The sequence below is a fragment of the Schistocerca serialis genome, chromosome 2 (genome assembly GCF_023864345.2).
Source record: "Schistocerca serialis cubense isolate TAMUIC-IGC-003099 chromosome 2, iqSchSeri2.2, whole genome shotgun sequence".
Classification (NCBI taxonomy): domain Eukaryota; kingdom Metazoa; phylum Arthropoda; class Insecta; order Orthoptera; family Acrididae; genus Schistocerca; species Schistocerca serialis.
In genome coordinates this window covers 967,107,895-967,130,600 of record NC_064639.1, presented here as the reverse complement: position 1 = coordinate 967,130,600, position 22,706 = coordinate 967,107,895, and the positions used below count along the sequence as shown (strand labels likewise).

The 22,706-nt window shown below is 45.6% G+C and overlaps 1 protein-coding gene across 1 annotated transcript in view; it reads right to left on the bottom strand.

Moving 5' to 3' along the window:
* LOC126456553 (TGF-beta-activated kinase 1 and MAP3K7-binding protein 3) overlaps positions 1-22,706 on the bottom strand; it is a 422,096-nt gene that overhangs the window by 155,502 nt on the left and 243,888 nt on the right. The window contains exon 5 of the mRNA XM_050092300.1: positions 10,388-10,548. Within this exon, the coding sequence (XP_049948257.1) occupies positions 10,388-10,548 (161 nt within the window). The remainder of the gene's footprint in view (positions 1-10,387; positions 10,549-22,706) is intronic.

Here is a 22,706-nt window from a genome sequence, read left to right as displayed (position 1 = left end):
GGACACACACCCCCGTGTACCAAAGCCAAACCAGTGACATGCTTCACGTGTCACCGACACGGACACTATGCTCGAGATTGCCACGAAAGTAAATGGGTTAACATCCGTGGGAAGAATATGCAGGGAAACGAGAAGAGGGCGTAATGCCGCAGTTCCATTACGCTGCGTCAGGAATAATAAGAGCTGCCGAATGCACGGGCAAAAATGACTATATATGTGTGAGGAGCAAAGATGCAAAAGGAACTGAGACGAGATTACTAATAGATAGTGGGGCCCACATTAACCTCATTAAATCCAGGGTTTTGAGGGATGGTGTAAAGAAGGAAACCGACAGGGCAGTGACAATAAAGAGTATCGTCAATGAAGAGGTCAGGACGGAGGGTCCTGTATTAATCGAATTAAGTAGCGGTATAGGAAGAAAATGGGTTACTCAGTTTCAAGTTGTAAATGAATGTCTTGATCTGCCGTTTGATGGGTTACTTGGACGGGAGTTCCTGGACGAACATAAAGTCGTGCTGGATTATGGGCGACGGAGAATGTATGTGCAAGACGAATGGGTAGAATTACGAGAAGCGTGCGAAGAGGACACTGCAAATCGATTAGTTGCGCAAAGTGGTAAGATTGGGACGGAGGTAAGAGCCAGTTACGCAGATGTAGCGCGAGGAGATAAGGCGCCGGTCGAGGTTACGACGCGCGCGCGGGCAGTCGCTGGGAGACAAATAAGAGATAGCGGTCCAAGTTATACAGATAGTAAGGGTGGCGGTTGCTCCAAATACCCGACGAGGCGAGACAGCCGAGTGCCGGCTGCGCCAACTTGTAAGAATTGTGCGACGCCAGATGACAGTGCAGTTATTCGAAACGAAGAGCTGCCAGAACGAGCAAAGAAGCCCTGTAATATCACGACGAGTAGGCGTGACAAGTCACTAGCCCCGGAGGATCTGGAAGAAGTCAGGATAGGACCCCGGGAAGAGAGGTTTATAAGAGTCCGCGTGACGCGGAAAATAGGTAGGGAGGTAGTAATTCCCAAACAAGAGATTAGGCCAGGGGTCTATATACCAGAAGCCATAGTGGCCGTCCAAGATGGAACATGTATAACGAGCGTAATGAATACCCGAACCCAAGAAGTGCGGTTTAGGGTGCCGGAAGTACTAGCAGAAGAGGTCCCACCGCCCAGTAGCTACAAAGTTAGACGTGCACCCCAGAACAGGAGGATCGAGAGAAAAACGCGGCAAAAGTTGTTAACGGAAAATATGCGTATAGACCACTTAAATCGGGAGGAGCACAACGCCATACGGGAATTGTGCTTGGCGTATAACGACGTGTTTCACTTACCAGGGGACGTGCTCACCTACACTACCGTAGTGGAGCACCAGATCCCACTAACGCCGGAAGCTGAAGGGACAGTTATAAATCAAAGACCGTATCGCATCCCACAAGCTCAGCAGGATGCACTGCAAACGGAAATTCAGGGCATGTTGAGAGACGGCATAATCTCGCCGAGTACCAGTCCTTTTAATTTCCCCTTGTTATTATTGCCAAAGAAACTTGATGCTAGTGGTAAACCCAAATGGAGAGTAGTTGTTGATTATAGGAAACTAAATGATGTCTCGATAAATATGGTTTACCCGTTACCTAGAATTGACGAAATTCTAGGTAGTCTAGGAAAGGCAAAATATTTTTCAACGTTAGATCTCGCGAAGGGATACTACCAAGTATTAATAGATGAGAAGGATCGAAAAAAAACGGCATTTAGTACGCCGACGGGACATTACGAATATAATAGAATGGCCATGGGCTTAAAAACGGCCCCATCTACATTTCAACGGCTAATGAACACCGTGCTGACGGGCGTGCAAGGGAATAAAGTGTTCATTTATCTAGATGACATCGTCATCGTAGGTGCGTCGCTTGAGGAGCATAACGCACGCCTTGAAGAAGTATTTGAACATTTAAGAAAAGCGAACCTGAAGTTGCAGGTCGACAAATGCGAATTCTTGCGGACAGAAGTTACGTTCTTAGGACACGTTTTAACGGCAGAAGGTTTGAAACCCGATCCCACGAAAGTAACGGCAATAGAAAATTACCCGCCGCCAAAGACAACTACGGAATTGAAATGTTACCTGGGAATGGTCGGATATTACCGACGGTTTCTGAGCAATTTTAGTAAAATTGCCAAGCCTCTACATGAACTACTAAAAAAGGGAGTTCCGTACGAATGGGGTGAAGTGCAACAGGAAGCTTTCCAGACCTTGAAAGAGAAGTTAACCAAACCTCCAATACTACAGTACCCGGATTTCACTAAGGAATTTTTGGTAACCACAGACGCCAGCAAATACGCGGTAGGAGCGTATCTGAGTCAAGGTCCTATAGGAAAAGATTTACCGGTTGCGTATATATCGCGCACTCTCAATAAAGCAGAGATAAACTATAGTACAATAGAGCGAGAGTTAACTGCTATAGTGTGGGCTGTTAAATATTTTCGTCCTTATCTGTTTGGGAGGAAATTCAAAATACTCACGGACCACAAACCCCTGATGTGGTTAGGCAGTATCACAGATCCATCGTCTCGATTAATGAAACTTCGGCTAAAATTGGAGGAATATGATTACCAAATCCTGTACAAGGAAGGGAAACAAAACCGCGTAGCTGATGCATTATCACGGATTCGGAGTGTACAAGACAGCGATAAGGAAGTACCGCAGGATAGCGGGAGGCAAGGAGAAATAAAGGCGGACGCCGCGCAGCGGGACGAGAACCGAGAAGTAGATAACGAGGCAGCGACAGAAGCAGTAGCGACAGCTGAGATAACAGACCCCGAGGAAACAGCTGACGCGACCGAGATAAGTGAAGACGGAGCCGCACCGCCGATAAACGAAGAAGACGTGCTAAGCGCAGAGGACAAATTGGAAATCCTAAAACAGATGCACATATCTCCCATAGGAGGCCATCAGGGAATGGGAAGAACATATGCGCGAATAAAGCAGTACTGTACCTGGCCGGGTATGAAAGCCGATATAGAAAAATTCATAAGAATGTGTGAAAGTTGTCAAAAGAATAAGATAACCCAAGCAAAAACGAAGCAACCGATGGAACTAACGCCGACTCCCGAATTCGTATTTGAGCGATGTGACATCGATATAGTAGGTCCCTTACCAGTTACCCGAGTTGGCCACAAGTATATTTTGACCTTTCAAGACTCTCTTACGAAGTTTGTAATAGCTGAACCGATACCTCGACAGGACGCGGATACAGTAGCTCGAAAGTTAGTAGAAAACATTATTTTGAAGTTCGGCGTTCCGACCGCCCTATTAAGTGACATGGGGAGTAATTTTATTGGTGATACGATGAGACGAGTCTGCAAATTACTGAGAATTGAGAAGATACAAACAACGGCGTATCATCCGCAGTCGAACGGAGCATTAGAACGTACGCACCGCACGCTAACAGAGATGTTACGACATTACGTGAACCGGGACCAGACGGATTGGGACGAATGGGTATCGTTCGCATGTTTTGTGTACAACACAACACCACACAGTACCACGGGATACACTCCATTCCAGTTATTCTTCGGCAGGAAGTGTAATCTGCCAGGGTGGTTACAGAAGAAGCCAGCCAACGTGATCTACAATTATGATGATTACGTGACGGAAATCCGACAGCGACTGCAGTTAGTACACCAAGAGGCCCGTAAGGCAACACAGGAAAGCAAAATCAGGAATAAAAGCGATTACGATAAAACACAGAACCCGAGGGAATTTAAAAAAGACGATCGCGTATTACTGTATGATGAAAGCGTGCGTCGGGGACGCTCAAGGAAGTTAGACAGCCAGTGGCGAGGACCGTTTACTGTAGTAGATGTACAGGGACCGAACGTGATAATTAGACTGAAAGGAAATAAATGTATAAAAGTGCACGCGAATAGACTGAAGGAATTTTACTAAGCAGGCAAGAATATCTTTTAGTTGTTCGTGGTAGAGGAAGTGAACAGATTGCAGGCGATAGCAAAACAGGAGAGTGGCACGTGCGTTTCTATTACAGATGCCACTGATGAGGGCTTTGTGGATGACAGCGATATTCGGGAGTATATGGCAGATCGGACTCGCAGGACGCGAGGCAAACCCACAAGATGTAAGAGTGCAAAAATTCCAGTCTGCACCAGGAATGTATTACGACAACCAGGGCAGTGTGAAACTATACAGCACAACGTGGAGAGTGGTGACCTATTTCAACCTCAAGGAATTGCATGACAAATTTGAAGAGACGCAGGTGGGGGCCAATAGAGCGATAGCACATTGTATAAGTACGATGAATCAAGCAAAGTTAGATGCCAGAGAATGTGAAAATGTACAACAAACTGTAAAATGGCAGGTGGGAGAGATTTCTAAATCAAAGGACTTGATTGACCAGTTGGCTAGACATGAACGGCCCAGAACCAAAAGGGGGATATTGAACTTTATTGGGGTAACAAGCAAGGTATTGTTTGGTACACTAGATGAAGATGATGCGGAATTCTTTAAAGCTAAGATAGATGTTTTAGAGGAACAGCAAAGGGAATTATTGCGATTGTCCAAGGAACAAGTAACCATTGTGAGGGCGTCACTGACGGGGGTGAACCAAACAATTAATGCAGTCACCAGGAATACTCAAATAATTGCGGATGGGATAAGGAAGTTGAGTAAACATGTCGAGGATTACGAAAATAGTACCAACAGGAAGATACAACACACCCTGATTGTTTTGACTATTACGGAACAACTGATGCAAATCTCTAATATGTTCAATGAGCTCGAAAGGGAATATGATCTATTGATCTCTGCCATAGTTAATGCGCAGAAAGGGCTATTGGAACCACACTTGATTAACCCTGTACAAGTAGTCACGTATCTCGAACTGATAAAGGAGGACTTAAAAGACAAGAAATTTCCCGTTGAACTCACGAAGGACCAAGGGTATCTGTTACTTCGTATAATAGATATAGATGTAGTTCTTGCCGGCAATACCTTAAGTTATGTACTAAATATACCTTTAGTAGATAGTAGTGTATACACTTTACATAGAATATGGCCATTACCCGCAGAATATGATGCAACTAAGAAGTTATTTGCGTATATCGAGCCTGAACGAAACTTTCTACTTATTGACAATGCGAAACGACAGTACGCACTACTGTCTCGGGACCAATTGCAGTGTAAAACGGTTACGGCGAGAAATCAAATTTGTAAACAACGCTTCGTTCTGATGTCGACCTATGATCACGAGCGATGTGAAGCTCGAATGCTACAGCCTATAAGGGAAATTCCGAAAGATTGCAATCAAAAGTATGTCATACTGAACGAAAGTATCTGGACGCAGATACAGGACAATGAGTGGCTGTATGTCGCTCCCAAGGATGAAGGACTGACAATATTATGTAACGGATTACCCCCAAATGACCTTATTGTAAGGGGTACCGGAAAGTTAACCTTTACGAGTCAGTGTAAAGGATACGGTGCGCAGGTCATGTTACAAGTTGACCATATAATTAGTACTAATGTAAGTAAGAATGATATAGTACCTATGCTAAACTTAAATATAGAATGCTGTATCATAGACGAAACAAAGCAAGAGGTCACACGTATACCTATAGATTTACCCTTAGAATATATTGTTAGACACTTAGATGACCTCAAGGTAGCCAGTCACAAAGTGGATGAACTGCAGAGTGAAACAGAATATCAGCAGCGAACCACCTTTAGTGGATGGTCTAAGAGCGTATATTCCGTATGGGGGTATACGGGTTCAGTAGTGTTAGTTGTCTTAATTATATCATGTTGTTTATGCATCTATTGTAAGTGTTGCCGTATGTGTGGCAAAAGATTGTGTGAAATCGGAGGACATTGTTGCGCTAAAGTGTGTGTGACAAATACAGTGGTAGCGGATGGCCGCTGGGAACGAAGTGTTCGGTACACCCCTGCCCGACAAACCGAGCACTGTGAAGCGGCAGCAGAAGGTGGAGAGTATGAATTAAGTTGTACACGTCGCACTCCTCTCTCCGATAGGGTACAATGGAGAGAACAGAGTCAAACGCCACAACTCTCTGAGCCCCATGCCAGAGCAATGGAGCTGTCAAGCCCCAAGACAGACAGGAGATAACACAATTGTATGTTTATTGATAATCTTACCCTCCTGATGTATCCTAAATTGATGACAAATCAGATCTTTTGTATGTGTATAAAACTCAAATGTGTACTTATGTATGTAACTATTCTGTATGCTCTTGGTAAAATTTGTAGCATTTTTTGAATATGTGACATGAATTTTGCTTGTTCTATGCACATTATGGACGGCACTCAACTGTATCTTATAACTTCTTGTGTTTTGTTATTTTTGTGCCATGTATTTTTCATGTTTATAACGTCAAGTCTTGATGGCAATAAAGACTGGTAAGTTTTACTGGCACCGCGAGTAGAAAACGAAAATTTTGTAATCTCGAGGGACCGAGCTTACAAAATTTTCCCCTGGGGATGGGGAGGTGTCGCGAATAGTAGAAGATGGTGTCGCGAATAGTAGAAGATGGTGTCGCGAATAGTAGAAGATAGAATTAAAATCATGTAGGCTGTAGGCTGGAAAATTATTGCTACAGATCAAGCGAGGCGGACGTGACCAGACTATCTCATGTGTAATGTGTAATGTGTACTCGACTAACAAGAGCGGAGTCTGCAGTATCACGAGGCTCAAACACAGTTAGTGGCAACCCGTGGACACAGCAAACAGTGGAGAATGGCTAGTTCATCACGTAGGCATCACATGCTGCCGCGTGACTAGCCTACTCAGGGCTCAAAGTTCGGGGTGCTAGAACCTTCTAGAACCCTCTAGAACAAGTGGTGCCGGGTGCACTAACCCCTATAAAAGCGGATAGCCGCTAGATCGAGGGACAGTGATGGAGCGAGGTACTTAGGAAGCCGGTCCACGTCAGTCTGCGTCGGGATGCTGCAAGAGTTGCAGGAGAGTATTGAGCACAGCAACAAGTAGGGACTTAGGCTGAATCGACACAGCTGACACTTAGTCTGGTGCGCTCGCCTCTGCTGTATTAGGACTTAGGTTTGGGAAGTTAGGGATGGCAACTGCACAGCCAGATAGACAATCATTGGAGACTGTATATAGAACCTTATTTAAATCACAAGTGCCAGGGGTACTTCCAGTATAATCGTTCTATACATCGAGTGTTCATATATGAAAGCTTCCCTAAGATCCTATCCGAGTTCCGTACTCTAGCTCACCTTGCAGCCTTCTCTACAACGGAGCAGTGAGGAGTTGGCGGCCCACACCACCGAGACCTCATGCCAAGTAAGTTCTCTGACGCGCACCAACGCAGTCCTTCCACTCCCTCTCAGGACACGTCAGTAGGACACGACATTGTGAGGAGACCCGGCCGAACAGGTAGCGGGCGGTCTACAGGGGCACCAAACAGGTAGCACACCGCAGTTCAGCACTGCTGTGGATGTAGCAGAATATACCAACACTGAAGGTGTGAGTTATTGGCGGTGCGTAAACGTAAACAAGAAGTGTAAAGAAAGACTATCTACCAGAAACAACTTAGTTTTAGGTGAAGGCAGCCATACATGTATTCCGGACGTCGCGGTTAATGAAGTGCGAAAACACGTGGCAAACGCCCAAAGGCCTGCAAAAGAAATGGACACTTCAGTTTCTTCTGTTTACGCCGAAGAAGTAGGGCCGCTGTTCAATCAAGGATACGACATCGTCACATCACTGCCGTCACGCAGGAGTGCAAAACGATCGCTGCAAAGCATGAGGCAAGAAAACATGGGATCTACACAAGATCCGACCGATGCTGCAGGAATATTTCTGCAAGAACATCATTTGCTAATGAATGATGGGAGCAAATTTTTACTTGCAGATGACAACATAGTACCAAATGATAGGATATTGGTGTTCGCCAGCGAAAGGGGAAAATCCTGTTTAACAGACTGCAATTCGTTCTTTGTCCATGGAACGTTCAAAAGCTCCAGCAAGCAGTTTGGACAATTATTTATTGTTCATGCTGATATTCCTAGTTCTGAGGAGGAAACAAACACAGTTCCAACAGTGTACGCCTTGCTGCCCAACAAAAAGCGAGAAACGTACGATCGCTTTTTCACAGCTGTTAAGAGCAACGTACCTGGATGGAATCAGACAACTATCACGATGGATTTTGAAGCTGCAGTCATCCAATCAGTAACACATTTGTTTCCTGATGCAAAGATTAATGGCTGCAACTACCATTTCAACTGGTGCTTGTGGAGGCAAGTGCAGAATTGCGGTCTTGTTGCTGCCTACAGGGAAAACGAAGAAATTCGTTTTCACATAAGATTGTGTTCCGCTCTGGCTCACATTCCACTGAACATGTTAGATGGTGGATGGCTATGGATTCAGGAGAGCGCGCCAGATAATGAAAAACTGCAGGATTTTTGCGACTATTTTGTTGAACAATGGATGGATAATGAAGACATGCCAAAGGGATATATGGAACTGCGCAGGAAGGCGTCACCGCACCAACAATGTTTCAGAAGGATGGAATCGGAGGATAAATACATTAATTTCGAAGGTTCATCCAAATTTTTACTCCTTAGTAAAAATTCTCAGAGAGGACACAGAATAGACTATCATGGGCTCCAATTTGACCGACTAGTTTTAAATCTAGTCGGGAAAAGAAGAAAGAAGTCCGCAATTAAGACAGATGAGATAGTTTCTAAGGCCCTTACAAGACTCCAAGTTGACGGCAATATAAAATCATTTCTTACTTGCGTGGCCTATGCACAGAAATTACAATGAAAAGGAAATGGCTGAAGCTACAGCAATACTTGTAAATATTGAAAAGGGGTTCAGTTCATGCCGATCGCCCTATTGTAAAAATTGTAAATAAATAATCATCCTGTAAATATTGGAAATACATATAATGGGGGACGAAGAGAGGCTACCTCCTCGTGGTGTTCCCTGGACACGACACAAAGTCGGTTAAATGTCTCTTGCAAATTGTAGAAGATTCACTAATGAAGTTTCTAACAATCACAATCAGCATTTTTGTGTAGAGAATTTTAGAAACAATGTCTGGACGATGAATACATCTTGTTTCAATACATAAATTGCACTCCTCAACGCTAATTGCTAGCAGGACTCACATTAGTCCTCAGTACACTTCCCTGCGTAGTACGGGAAAATTGAGGTTTATTTCGAAATAATTAAAGAAAAAAGTTTCTACTAAGAACCAAATTCTTTAGTTGGCTCCGCTTAACATATGGTAAAAAGGTTGCCACTCCTGTCATATCAAATTTTGGGTAAGGGGTTGAAAGATGGAAAACATTTTCCGTTTCTACAGTTTCTGTAAAATGCATCGTTAAGTATGAGGTTGAGCGAAAATTATGCCCTATGTAACAGTAATCAGTACAAAAATTCCAATGGAAAAGGTCTTACGCATAACTGTGCTGCAACTAATGGTTGACATGATATCGTGCGGGCAAAATCAGCTCCGATTTCTAATCTGACTAAGGCCACTCTTCCTTGCCCAAGACAATTCTGAAATAATGTAACCTGGCTGCACTGTAGGAGTGTGAATGTACCTCGGCAGTTGCCCGGGCCGGCACAAGCCGAGCGCTCAGTCACACCAAGCGCCAGCAGGTAGTGGCCGAGCAGGTAGTGGCGCAGCATTTTCGACACACCCTGTGCCGGTCCCTCAGTATCCCGGATTTCTCACAAGTTTCGCCACATTCGAGTTTCTCACAAGTGTCTACATCTCCCTGATATGGCTCCCTGCGAGTTCTGGCTGTCCCCCAAACTCTAGAGCCCACTGAAAGGAACGTGATTTCAGACAAGAGACAACATTTATGGCAGCAACGACAGCCGGGCTAAGCTCTATTCCGAAAGAGGCTTTTTCAGGCTTTTTTGGTATGCCTCCAACAATGGCGGCAACACTGGGAGAAGTGTGTGGAGTCCCTAGGGAACTACTTTGAGAGTGATTACGTGTCCAACGCTCAAAGTAAGCGAGTTTTTTCCGGCTAAAGCTCGGATACTTTTCTAACAGGCCTCGTATGTTACTGCACTCAGGAGTGACGGTCTAGGAACCACTGTTCTAGTACAGATGTACCTATGATACATCTTGAAGGAATGAAAGTCTTTACTTTACATGCTCATTACCATGCTAAAAATTTAACCCACGTAGTTCTCGTATCAAATCTCACTGCACAGTCACTTTCGCTGGGCTTCATTTAATTGAACCTTTTACAAAATATGCTAGAGCTACGCAGAAATAACTGTAGAAAGGGAGTTACATGAGTGTGTGTGGGGAGGAGAGGGGGGCGTTGTGTGCAGGAAATGAGCGCGCTACAGTGTAGTGTGGAGTGGTACTCACGACGGAGGAGACGGGGCAGAGGCAGGGCTGGTGCGCGCGCCGCCGAGCCAGGTCGGCCTCCATGGCGCGCTTCTCTTCTTGCATGCGGCGCAGCTTCTCCTGCTCGCGGCGCAGCGCGCGCTCCAGCCGGTTCTTCCGGTCCAGCTGGCGCGCCAGCAGCTCTGCAACACACACCGAAAACACGGGGCTGTAGCTGCAGCAGCGATGCGACGTCGCTCAAGTAGTGCGGAAGCGGGAGGGTGGGGGGGAGGTGAGCGGCTGGGAGAGACTGGCTGCAGACAACAATCAGGTTCAACCGGCAGCAGCACTAATACTCTCTCACACTCCCTGCAGATGAGGCAGTTAAATATAATCAAGTACTATCTGAAAATAAAAGGATGCACAAGCGTCCAATAACCTCTCGGTAAAGACATCAAAGAAATACAAAGACTGGTAACTTGTTTTAAATGTTCAGAATGGTAAAATACACATCACAAAACGAAATCAACGATATGAGATATGACATGCACTGATCAGCCAGAATACTATAACGACCTACCTATTAGCCGGTATGTCCACCTTTGGTTTGGGTAACACCGGCGACGCATCACGGCACGGAAGTAATGAGGCCTTGGTAGGTCGCTGGAGGCCGTCGGCACCGCATCTGCACACGTAAGTCACCTAATTTCCGTAAATTCCTGGGAGGGGGGGGGGGGGGGCGATAAGCTCTGACGCCCCGTTCAATCACATCCCAGACTTGTTCGATCAGGTTAAGATCTGGTTAGCTGGAGGGCCAGCACATCAATTGGAACTCGCCATTGTATTCCTCGAACCACTCCATCACACTCCTGGTCTTGTAACTTGGCGCATTATCTTGCTGAAAATTGTCGCTGCTGTCGGGAACCGTGATCGTTATGAAGGGGTGTAGGTGGTCTGCAGCCAGTGTACGATACATCTTGGCTGCCATGGTGCCATGCACGAGCTCCACTGGATCCATGGATGCCCACTTTAATGTTCCCTAGAGTATAATGGAGCCATCGCCAGCTTCTCTCCGTCCCACAGTACAGATGTCAAGGAGATGTTCCCCTAGAAGACGACGGTTTCACTCCATCCCATCGGCATGATGAAGACATCGGGATTCGTCAGACCATGCAACGTTCTGCCACTGCACCAACGTCCGGTGCCGATGGTCATGTGCCCATTTCAGTCTTAGTTGCAAATGTCGTGTTGTTAACATTGGCACATGCATGGGTTGTTGGCTGCGGAGGCATCGTTAGGACGTTCGGTGCCCTGTGTGACGATACACACTTGTACTCTGCCCACCAGTGGCCGCCCAATCCAACGAAGTGTGAACGTGGTTTCACCACGTGTTGAAGACACTTACCACAGCACTCCTCGAACAGCAAACAAGTCGTCCAGTTTCTGAAATGCTGGTGCTGAGCCTTGAGGCCATCACAATCTGCCCTCGGTCAGACTCATATAGAAATGGCTCTGAGCACTATGGGACTTAACAGCTATGGTCATCAGTCCCCTAGAACTTAGAACTACTTAAACCTAACTAACCTAAGGACAGCACACAACACCCAGCCATCACGAGGCAGAGAAAATCCCTGACCCCGCCGGGAATCGAACCCGGGAACCCGGGCGTGGGAAGCGTGAACGCTACCGCACGACCACGAGATGCGGGCAGACTCATATAGAAAGCGCGCCTTCCCCATTATACACAAGAAAAGAATATTCAGTGAGACTACATGCACCGTGCATGTGTCTGACCAGCAATCATTCGTCGACAGGTGGCGCTTCTATCATCTCGACGGGTTTATATTGATAGTAGGTCGGTAGTCATAACGTTCTGGCTGATCAGTGTGTAACTACAATATTAAAGAGTGACAACTAGAATCTGAAACTTATTCAAATTCCTGAGTATAGCAGTCTGTACGGATACGAAATGCAGTGAGAACATGAGCGGTATCGCATGTACGACAGTCGGTGGACTTCGGTTCATTGGCAGGATAACGCGAAAACACAGCCATATTAGGGAGATCACTGTTTACAAATAGCTTGTGCGTCTCACGTTAGAGTATTGTTCGAGCAGTCGGGCCTGATGGCCTAGCTGTAAATCGCGTGTATGGAAACGGAATCCCGGCTGGACCACGGAAATTTCAGTCTCCTTTCGACCTAGCCTTCGGCTCTCTCTGATATGAAGACCAACCACAAAGGACACATGGTTCGGATTCCACGATAAACTGTTTATCCACTTGCCCCGGTATGATTACAGGATTACGTTAAGAGATACATAAGTTAACGAAGTAGCATCCAGTTGAAAGACTTGCAAACAGGCCGTTACGCTACAAGACGACATCGAACGCTGGCAAAAGAAAGGCGGCACGAATATTTTGAGTCACGGGAGAGTATCGCGGGAATGTTGAAAATATGAATTGGCAGACTCTTGGAAATAGACGACATGTATCCCACGACAGCCCTCTGTTTCGAGAACTAGTGTCAACTGAGGAAACTAGAAATTACTACAGACTCGTATATAACGTTTCTATAGGGACCACAAAGGCAAGATTAGATTACTTACAGTACGTACAGACACTTAAGTACTCATTCCTCTCACGCCCCATACGCTGCTGAAACGAGAAGAGACCCTAACACGTAGTCCCTGCGAAGTACATTCTGCTGCGCACTTAACAGTCGTTTGCAGAGTAACTACGTAGATGTACTCGCCCACTCCTTGGACGCATTCGGCGGGTGGCTGGGGGTGGGGGTTAGGTGAAATGACGCAAAGCACAGGTGTTCGACCGGCACTGACAGCTTTTCGCAGCTGTCAACGTGGCCTCATTTCGTTGGCTGATAGCACTGAGTTTTGGATGGTGTCTGCTTTCTGCATGTGAAAGTAGACGTGATACGAGTAATTGACATCCGAAATAAAATTCAGCACAACAAGGACAATACAGTTGTTTGCTTTGCTACGAAACAAGTGAATATCGGTCCAGACCTTGCGACTTTTATCGATTCTCCTACTCCCATCAGCCACCGCGCTCAGAGTGTGCTTGCGCTGCCCGACCAGTACAGGACCGTTATAAAGTTGATGTAATGCTGCAGTCTACAGGAGAGTAGGGTTGGGCAACACGATTCTTTTTCCCGATTCGATTCCTACGGTTCAATCACACACTGCGAATCGATTCCTACGATTTTCTCACGATTCATTCTAGTCTGCGATGGCACGATTCTTACGGAATGCAAAAAGTTCTACATCTTACTCACAGATGGCAGGACATGTCTGAAATTGTCAATGGGGTTAGAATCGAACTGTGTCATTATAAGATATACCAGAAAAAGTTTATTTATGAGTAAACATGCATATGACGTTACAAGTGTGATTCGCGATTTATATGTGTAATGCCTTAATTGATGAATGGTCTCTTTTGATTTGATTGTATCTATTGTTTTATTTCAGTATGCCAGGAAAGAGGAGTCGATTTTTGCGAAAGGTGGTTCAAAATTGCTTCCTTTGTTCACACGCATCCTCCACTTGACTGCCATCTGGCTGTCGTTATCATTCGGCACGACTCGGCATGATTCGGAAGTAACTTCGAAGCATAGCGTACTAAGAATCGATGAATCGTTGGAACTTGGAATCGTCACGACTCGGAAACACGCAATCGTTCTTACGATTCTTTTGAACGACGATTCGTCCGTATCACGAATCGATTCTTACGATTCTTTATTTAGAGTCGTTCAAATGAACGACTCATTCACAAATCGCCACAACTCTAAAGGAGAGGTTTACCCACGGCCAAGGGATCCACACGAGCTACGCTTCCAAGACTTCCCGCGGTTACTAAACGTAGCGGATCAGTGATCCCTACCTAAACTGAATGTCAGACAGTTGTTTGAGCTTGGCGACCCACGATCCACGAACTTCACTTCTGGTCGAACTACATCATGACGACCACGAAGTGTCCGGTTTAAATCAGTCGGCATCTGACAGAGGACTGCTCCCGCCAGCAACACAGCAATGGGAGCTGCAATGGCACTGCTGGCTCCCACTGCGTTGCCACTTTCACTTCACTAAGCGTTGTGCCTGTCGGTTTTCAAGCAGGAAACTGTACATCTGTTTCAAGGGGAAAAACGTAACTTCGATCGTAATTAAAATTAAGAACACATTTTGTGTCTGCTTAGAGCCACTAGAGAGACCAATAACACAAGTAAATGTTACATACAATGTAAACTGAAACATACATTACCTCATGTAATGTCACGTTCAATAAATGTTATTGCGTGTTGTTTGACAGATAAAGTTGGCAGCGGATGGAAACAAAACAACGTCCAGCCCGATATCTATCGATTCAAAACTGGAAAGCTCGGACGCCAAGATAAAGTGTGCGCGTAGTTGAGAATCACTGTGCACCCTTCCCCCCCCCCCCCCCCCCCCAAATTCACTTCATTTATTTCGTGTCAGGAACGCATAAAAGTATAACATGTATACTGGCATAGTTATAAAAATCAGGTAGACACATACCGCTAACAAATAGATTTCTTAAAAAAAAAATTAGACAGTTGCAGCGATCTGCGTAACATACATTTCCGTGCCCAGCTAATAGGTCACTATAACCATAAAAATATAAAAATGTAACGTGCTGTGCATAAATAGGCAGAAATCCCATTACTGTTTGATTATACGATTGCCGAAGAGTCATCAGAAGCAGCCACATCCACTAAATATCAGAGTATGCGTACGGGGAAATGATCGCAAAACCAATCGGACCTAAAGCAGATGCCAGACTGAGGTTTCTATACACGTAGTGTGTGTGCTTTCGGCCATGCCCGAAAGAAATGACACCATTTTGATCTTACAGCCACTATGAATCAAGACACAAAGGATTTAAAGACATTAGCTGCCAGTGGACAGTGATTTATATCTTTAATTACTTTGTGTCTTGATTTACAGAAACTGCAATATGAAAACGGTATGTGTTCTTTCGTACATGCCTGAAAGAACAGACACCACACATATTAACTAAGACGATGACGGCCAATGATCCCTTCAGTGCAGATGCATACCAAACTCGAAATCTTACGGAAACTGGCGAGATGCCGCGAGTAATGAGGGAAATGAAAAGGGGCAACTACGTCAGCATTGTTTGGTATAAGGTGAGAATTTCGGTCTGATGGGAGGCGCGCTATGGTAGTTCATGCAGTTACGGTGATCACTGTGTCCAGATGGCGTAGCGGTCAGCGCATCTGTCTAACTGTATGCAGGGCACCTGGATTCGAATACTGGTCTAGCCCAAATTTTCAACTTGCCCCACTGATATAAATCAATGCCCACTGGTAGCTTATGTCTTTAATTCCTTTGTGTTTACGCTGAGACTTATTGGAAGAGTCCTCCAGGAATATAGTCCACCCAAGAAGGAGGCAGTTTATAAAATTCTTGTTGCACCGATACTTGAATATTGCTCGTCAGTCAGGGATCGTACCACATAGGACTGATAGTGTAAATACAGCAGATCCAAAGAAGGGCAGCATGTTTCGTCACAGTCTCGTTTAGTGAGGGCGACAACTTTACGGTGATGCTCTCGTGACTGGAACAAGAAAGAGGGGAAGTGAGAGTGGTACACACAGTACTCTCGGCCGCACACCGTAAGGCAGAACAGAACATCGTGGGAGATGCGCTGTAGTTTTAATTTCGCCGCAATCACACACACTGCTGCTATCACACACATTGCTGCTATCATTTGTACGGAACCCCCATTTTATTCATTATCTTAAATTCTCGCCAGTCTCGGCGGATGGATCTCCACTTCTTTGAGATCAGATCCACCGTTGTGGGTCGTTCAAATGCGCAATTCATTTTTGCTCCCGTGTTGCTTTGGGTGCGGTGGCGATTTCACCGGCGGTATTTAGAAAGCTCTTTTATAGATCCAGGTCGCTGCCTTGCTGGTTGTGTCCCGTAGAGCAAATAGTTTAAGTTTTGTCATGATTTTGCATGAGCGACGTGTGCTGCTACCTGTCCGCGGATATCTGGCGGTCCTACTCCAATCGCGATCCGACGGGAGTGGTTCGTAGGCAGCCTATAAAGATGCGACTGGTGGGATTCAAACTGCCGTTAGGCATTTGTGAAAAAGGGAATTTCGGCATGACTATTTCATTCTTGCCTCGAAACAACTGTCAAACGGCGTGTATCCATCAGAGAGGATACCGTGAAAAGGACTAACGCAACAAATGTCGGCGAAACATATCATTAACAGCGAATTAGCAGAAAGCAACAGGGAACTGATAAATAATCTGCCTTTGCGCGTCCATCAGCGGAACACAGTGTTGACATACATTCGTGAAAGCCCACTTCACTGTCCGCAGCGATAAGATAACTACCTCCATTGCATGCAAGCTGTGCACGGAAATTGCTCTCAGCTGACGAGTGTCGGCGTTGAGCGACAAGTTTGCGACTACACTATGTGGATAAAAATCTCGGTGCAACCATAAAGGCTCATTTCAAAGAGTCCATCCATGTAACCAGCGGCGAGTACGATCTAATTTCGCGGGTAACGCATGTTTTATTTGGCAGTGACGACTTTCCAACACATTACGATACAATGAAGCTGATTTTTTTTCTTTTTTGCAGTATGGCGATGGCTAATGTCGGGTTGAGCTCAGGCCTCTGACAACGGCAAGGCCTGTTAACCGAAAACTGTACGTCATATCTACCGCGACTGTTGTGGACATCAATTGAAATACACAAATAACTGTAACCATATATTTCATTCATCTTCCCACAACCCTTTACGGAAGAACAGGAACTGTGACGTAACGTTCTGTCGACGCAAGGTCATTAAAGACGGAGTTGGGGAAGGAAATTAGCCGTGTCCTTTTTAAAAATAACTAGCTTTGCATTCACCTTAGGTGTTTTAGGGAAACAATGGAAAACTTATTTGAATGATCAGGCTGGGGGATTCCATCAGACGTTCTCTAGAATGGCAGTCTTTCTAATTTCTGTGCCGCGTCGCTTGATGATACGATTTAGGTGACGAAAGTGACTGATTCGTCAGTTGTAGTGTTGGTTTGCAGGCAGAGAGCCTTATTGCTAATAGGGAAGTAAACTTGCTTATCCCACTCTAATCAGTGTACAACTGGCCATTTAGCCGGAAACAATTTTGAATTATACAACAGTGTTATGACTATTTGTCTCCTGCATAAAGCTATGTCAGGGATAAAAGTAGTATTAGGTGTGAAACTTCACGGCAGATAATATTCGAGAACCGGATTGAGTTTAACATCCAGAAATCTCACATCCACTGACCAAACTGGACACGTTTCATGGGAAGGCTACCTGGGCTCGGCCATTCGTGTGATCTTCTTTGTTAGCTGGCAGGGTAGAAAACAACTAGCGGAATGTTGGGTCTTGAATATGGGCGAAGCGTGTCAAATGGCTAAGTTGGTAAGAGAGCAGTAGACGAAAGCCAAAGATCTCGCTCCGAGACACACTAATTTAGCAAAAGACTTTACTGGCCTACTTACAATGAAAACAATGAGGAACCGTGCATGCAATCCATCTTTACAAGTGCGGACTGATCTCCTTTTATCAAAGACATCCTGTCATCGAGCGAAGCAGCAGAGTACCTATGTAGATAGGCCTGCTGGATAGTCGAGAGTCCTGCGGTTCAAAACCGCGTTCGGCAATCCAGATTTAAGTTTTCCGTGGTTACGCTACATCGCTGAAGGCAAATGCTGGGACGGTTCCTTCGAAATGGACACAGGCGATTTCTTTACACATCCTTCCCGAAGTCGATATTTTGCACAATCTCTAAGGCCCGTTTTACGCGAATGACCTTCTGGTCAAAATCGATCACTCTTTGTGGGAATGCGTCATGTGCTTGCATGTGAATCAGCAGCCAGCCACGCAAGGTGCGAGACAAGAGGCGCCGATGATCAAAGGACTGTGCCGAGTGTGGAATCCTAAAACATTGAGAAACAGGAGAGCGTAGCCTCATCTGCTAACCAGGAAGTTAACGTATTCTTGCAGAGTTTGCTCTTATCACATTAATAGATTTTGTGCTTCTTAATCTTTGTTTTTTTTTCTTTCTTTTCGTGACACATAGCAAACGTTGTACGAAGGCCTCGTATTTTTTACAGTAGAGAGCCGAAATATATGAAAGCGAAAATATATTTATTTACGTTTTACCAACATCTGGACAAAGAAAAAATGAGAACGAAAATATACAAAAGTTTTTAATGAAAATTGAGTCAACAGTCTGCCAGCCGGGACACTGAAAAGAAGTATACTGACAAAAATCATGGGATAGCGATATGCACATATACAGATGGCGGTAGTACCGTGTACTCATGGTATAAAAGGGCAGTGCATTGGCGGAGCTGTCATCTGCGGGAAATAACAGACTTTGAACGCGCAATTGCAGTTGGAGCTAGACGCATGGGACATTCTATTTCGGAAATCGTTACGGAATTCAATATTCCGAGATTCACAGTGTCAAAAATGTGCCGAGAATGCCAGATTTCAGGCATTGTCTTCCACCACCGACAACCCAGTGACCGATGGCCTTCACTTTACGAGCGAGAGCAGCCGCGTTGCACGGAGTTGTCAGTGCTAACAGGCAAGAAACTCAGAGTGAAATAACCGCAACAATTAATGTGGGACGTGCGACGAACGTATCCGTTAGGACAGTGCGACAAGATGTGGTGTTAATGGGCTACGGGAGCAGACAACCGATCTAGTGAGTTCGCTAACAGCAGAGCATTGGCTGCAGCGTCTCTCTTGGGCTCATGACCATGTAGGCTGGGCAATAGACGACCGAAAACCGTGGCCTGGTCAGACAAGTCCCGATTTCAGTTGGTAAGAGCTCATCATACGGTTCGAGAGTTGCGCAGACACCACGATGCAATGGATCCAAGATGTCAACAAGGCACTGTGCAAACTGGTGGTGGCTGCATAATGGTGTTTACATGGAATCGACTGGGTCCTTTGGTTCGACTGAACCAATCACTGACTGGAAATGGTTATGTTCGGTTGCTTGGACACTATTTGCAGCCCAAACGATGGAATTTTTATGGATGACAATGCGCAATTGTCACCGTGCCACAACTGTTCGCAATTTGTTTGAAGAACACTCTGGACAATTCGAGCGAATGGTTTGGCCATCCCGATCGCCCGACATGAACCCCATCGAACATTTATGGGACAAAATCGAGAGGCCAGTTGGTGCACAAAATACTGCACTGGCAACAATTCCGCAATTACGGACGCCTATATAGGCAGCATGGCTCAGTATTTCTGCAGGGGACTTCCAATGACTTGTTGAGTCCATGCCAAGTCTAGTTGCTGCAGTAGACTGGGCAGGAGGTGGTCCACACGATATTACGAGGTATACCATGACTTTTGTCACCTCAGTGTAGTCTGAAAGGAGCGGACGGCGGACTTCCCTGTTTTAGTTTTGGCGCTAGAATTCCTGCGGCTGGCCGGTCAGGTGTCAGCGCGCGTGATTTATAACGGGACACTGCAGCAACGGCCGCGCCGCGCGCGATGCTATTTATAGCAGGCGCTGGCATTCCAGGAGAGATCTCGATCTCAGGGCGGCCAGACAGCTGACACTTCCTACGCGACAAGGTAGCGAACCGACATCCTGCACCGCAGTGCGCGCTCGCCACTAGCCGGTTAAGCGCCGACAACGCAAGGGGCATACAGTTTGCAACAGAGCGGCGTAAGGGGGAGGGCCGCCACTGTCGCATTGTAATAAATCAAAAAATTGCGAAAGACAATAAGAATAAGATGATCCACTGCGGGTGCCGTGTTCCGCAGGGCTGCTAATTTTGGATGCAGGCCAATGAGTTTACACCTATAAAGCATGTCATCGGGTGGGCATTGTTTCGCTCCCAACAGCATTTTTCTTTTTGCCAATTCGCATAAATCTTGGAGAACGAATTTTTCTGGAACAACAATGTTCTGTAAACTCAGTTGGTAGTTTTGCTTTCCTATCTGCAAGTCCAATGGTACGGGGCTGTGTCAGTGCGAACAAACTAGTGACACACGCATATACTCTTTATTGCACTGCGATACTTAACTGAAGTTGTACGGAAATCGTTGGATGTGCTTGCGGACAGATACAAGCAAGCAGTGGTCTGTCAAGGTATGCATTACTGAATACAATTTCAACAAAACTATGTCCGTCCTACGCTCCATACTGTCAAACTGTAGTAAACACTTGTCCCTATAGGCGATTCCACTTTTAGACTAAATCTCGCAGACTGATCTCTCACTACGAACTGCAGTCGTGGAACTCCGTACTAGAACTGTTGCACGCCAACGCCGAACAGAACTGTCCTTTACTGCCTTTGGCCGCCGCGGCTTATCACAACGCGGAAGTCCATGTCATTGGCGGCAGCGTGGAGGTTGCCGATTGGGCCGCGTTTGTGGTTGGCGGCAAAGCGCTGCCCGTGGCGCCAGACGGATATTGTCTCAACGCGCCAACACCGGTTCCGTCTATTGGCGAGGACACAACAATGTGCCAATAATGCTAAGGAGGAGCACGTTTATGATTTCATGTTAAGCTCTGAGTTTCCCCATAAGCGACAGTGATACAGTCTCCAGCTCAAAGGACAGCAAGGCCACACCGCTTCCAATACAGTGTGCTGTGTACTACGGAAGATACGGGGCACAGCCATACACGGAACAGCGCCGAGCCGCCTAGTATTCACGTGCAACTGAGTTAGGGCCAGCTTCTAGAGAGGGCGCCTCTCGGCAAGGACTATTTTATGTATCTGCGATACGTCACTCAAATAGTTTCCAAGTGGGCATCAATCTGCCAAATGCAGACACCGGCCCCTCTCAGTTAATATCAAGTGTCGCACAGTATCTGCCAAACCTCAAGGCAGGAGCAGGGCCGCGTCCACGGTCGCCAACAAGAAGAGCCAAACTGGACTTTCTACCATTCCTCGTAGTTCTTATTCACTGGACGCACAACTATACCACAGTTAAAAATAATCACTGCAAATGATTCTGAACCATTGCCATACACTATCTTCATACTATATAAGGTGTTTCAAGAAGGACTTAACAACTTTGAAAATTCGTATAAATTAATGCATAGTACCTACAGAGGTGACTCTAGTGTCAATTTGTAAGGAAACACATCAAGTTTTGTCTCGCGTAGTTCGCTAGTGTCGAATCGCACCGTAAGGAGCGCTAGCGCCAGTTGCGTTAAAGATGGCTGCCTTCACTGGACCCGAGCACGCCAGCTGTGTGTTTTGGTTTGTTTGAAGAATGGAAGTCGGCGACAACAGTTTAGCGTAATTTCCCTACCAAGCACGCTTAAGATCCTCCTAGTAGGCCTAAAATTTATGAGTGGTATAAATATTTTGCAGAAACAGGGTGCTTGGTAAGACATGTGAAATCACCAGGTCGTCCAAGCATATCTGACGAAGTCGTTGAGCGAGTGAGACAACGTTGCGTCAACAGCCCTACGAAATCGACCCGGCGTGCATCTCACGGGCTGTAGATCCCACATTCGACTGTTTGGCGTGTGTTGAGAAATCTTTTGCATTTGAAACCGTACAGACTGACGATCGTGTAAGCAATAAAAGACAGTGATAAAATTGCTCGCAAGAACTTCTGAGCGAATTTGTTAAATCGATTTGAACAAAATCATCTTTTCTGACGAGTTGACTTTTCACTTAAGATGCAAGATTAACAGACATAACTGTAGGATTTGGGGCAGTGAAAATCCATATCAAACATTGCATCATGTTCGTGATAGCTCTAATCTGAACTTTTTTATGCACTGAGCAAGAACAAAGTGCAAGGCTCCTTTTTTTTCGTGAGAGAACCATCAACGGGATACCTAGATATTTTACAACAATTTTTGATACCACAGATCGATGAGGATGACCAAGAACGATGGTGCACCACCCCACTACCTGGCTGACGTCCTGGATTTTCTCAGTGACCAGTTTCCAGGTCAATGGATTGGCCGAGATCGCCAACTGCATGGCCCCCGTGTTCCCCAGTCTTGACACCACTCGATTTTTTTGAACCTCCTGTGCCGGTTTCCCTACCTGAACTTAGAGCAAGGATTTAGCCACCACAGAGCAAGTTACACCTGCAATGCTACAGCGAGTTTGGGAAGAAATTTACTTCCGATGGGATGTGTGCAGGATAACCAACGGAAGCTACGTACAACATCTTTTGTTTAAGGTAAAAAAAAAAAAAAAAAAACTTTACGTGTTTCCCTACAAATAACACTAAAACCAGCTCTACATCTTCTTCAATAGGTTTACATGAATTTTTAAAGTTGTTAAGTGTTTTTTCAAACAGCCTGTAATT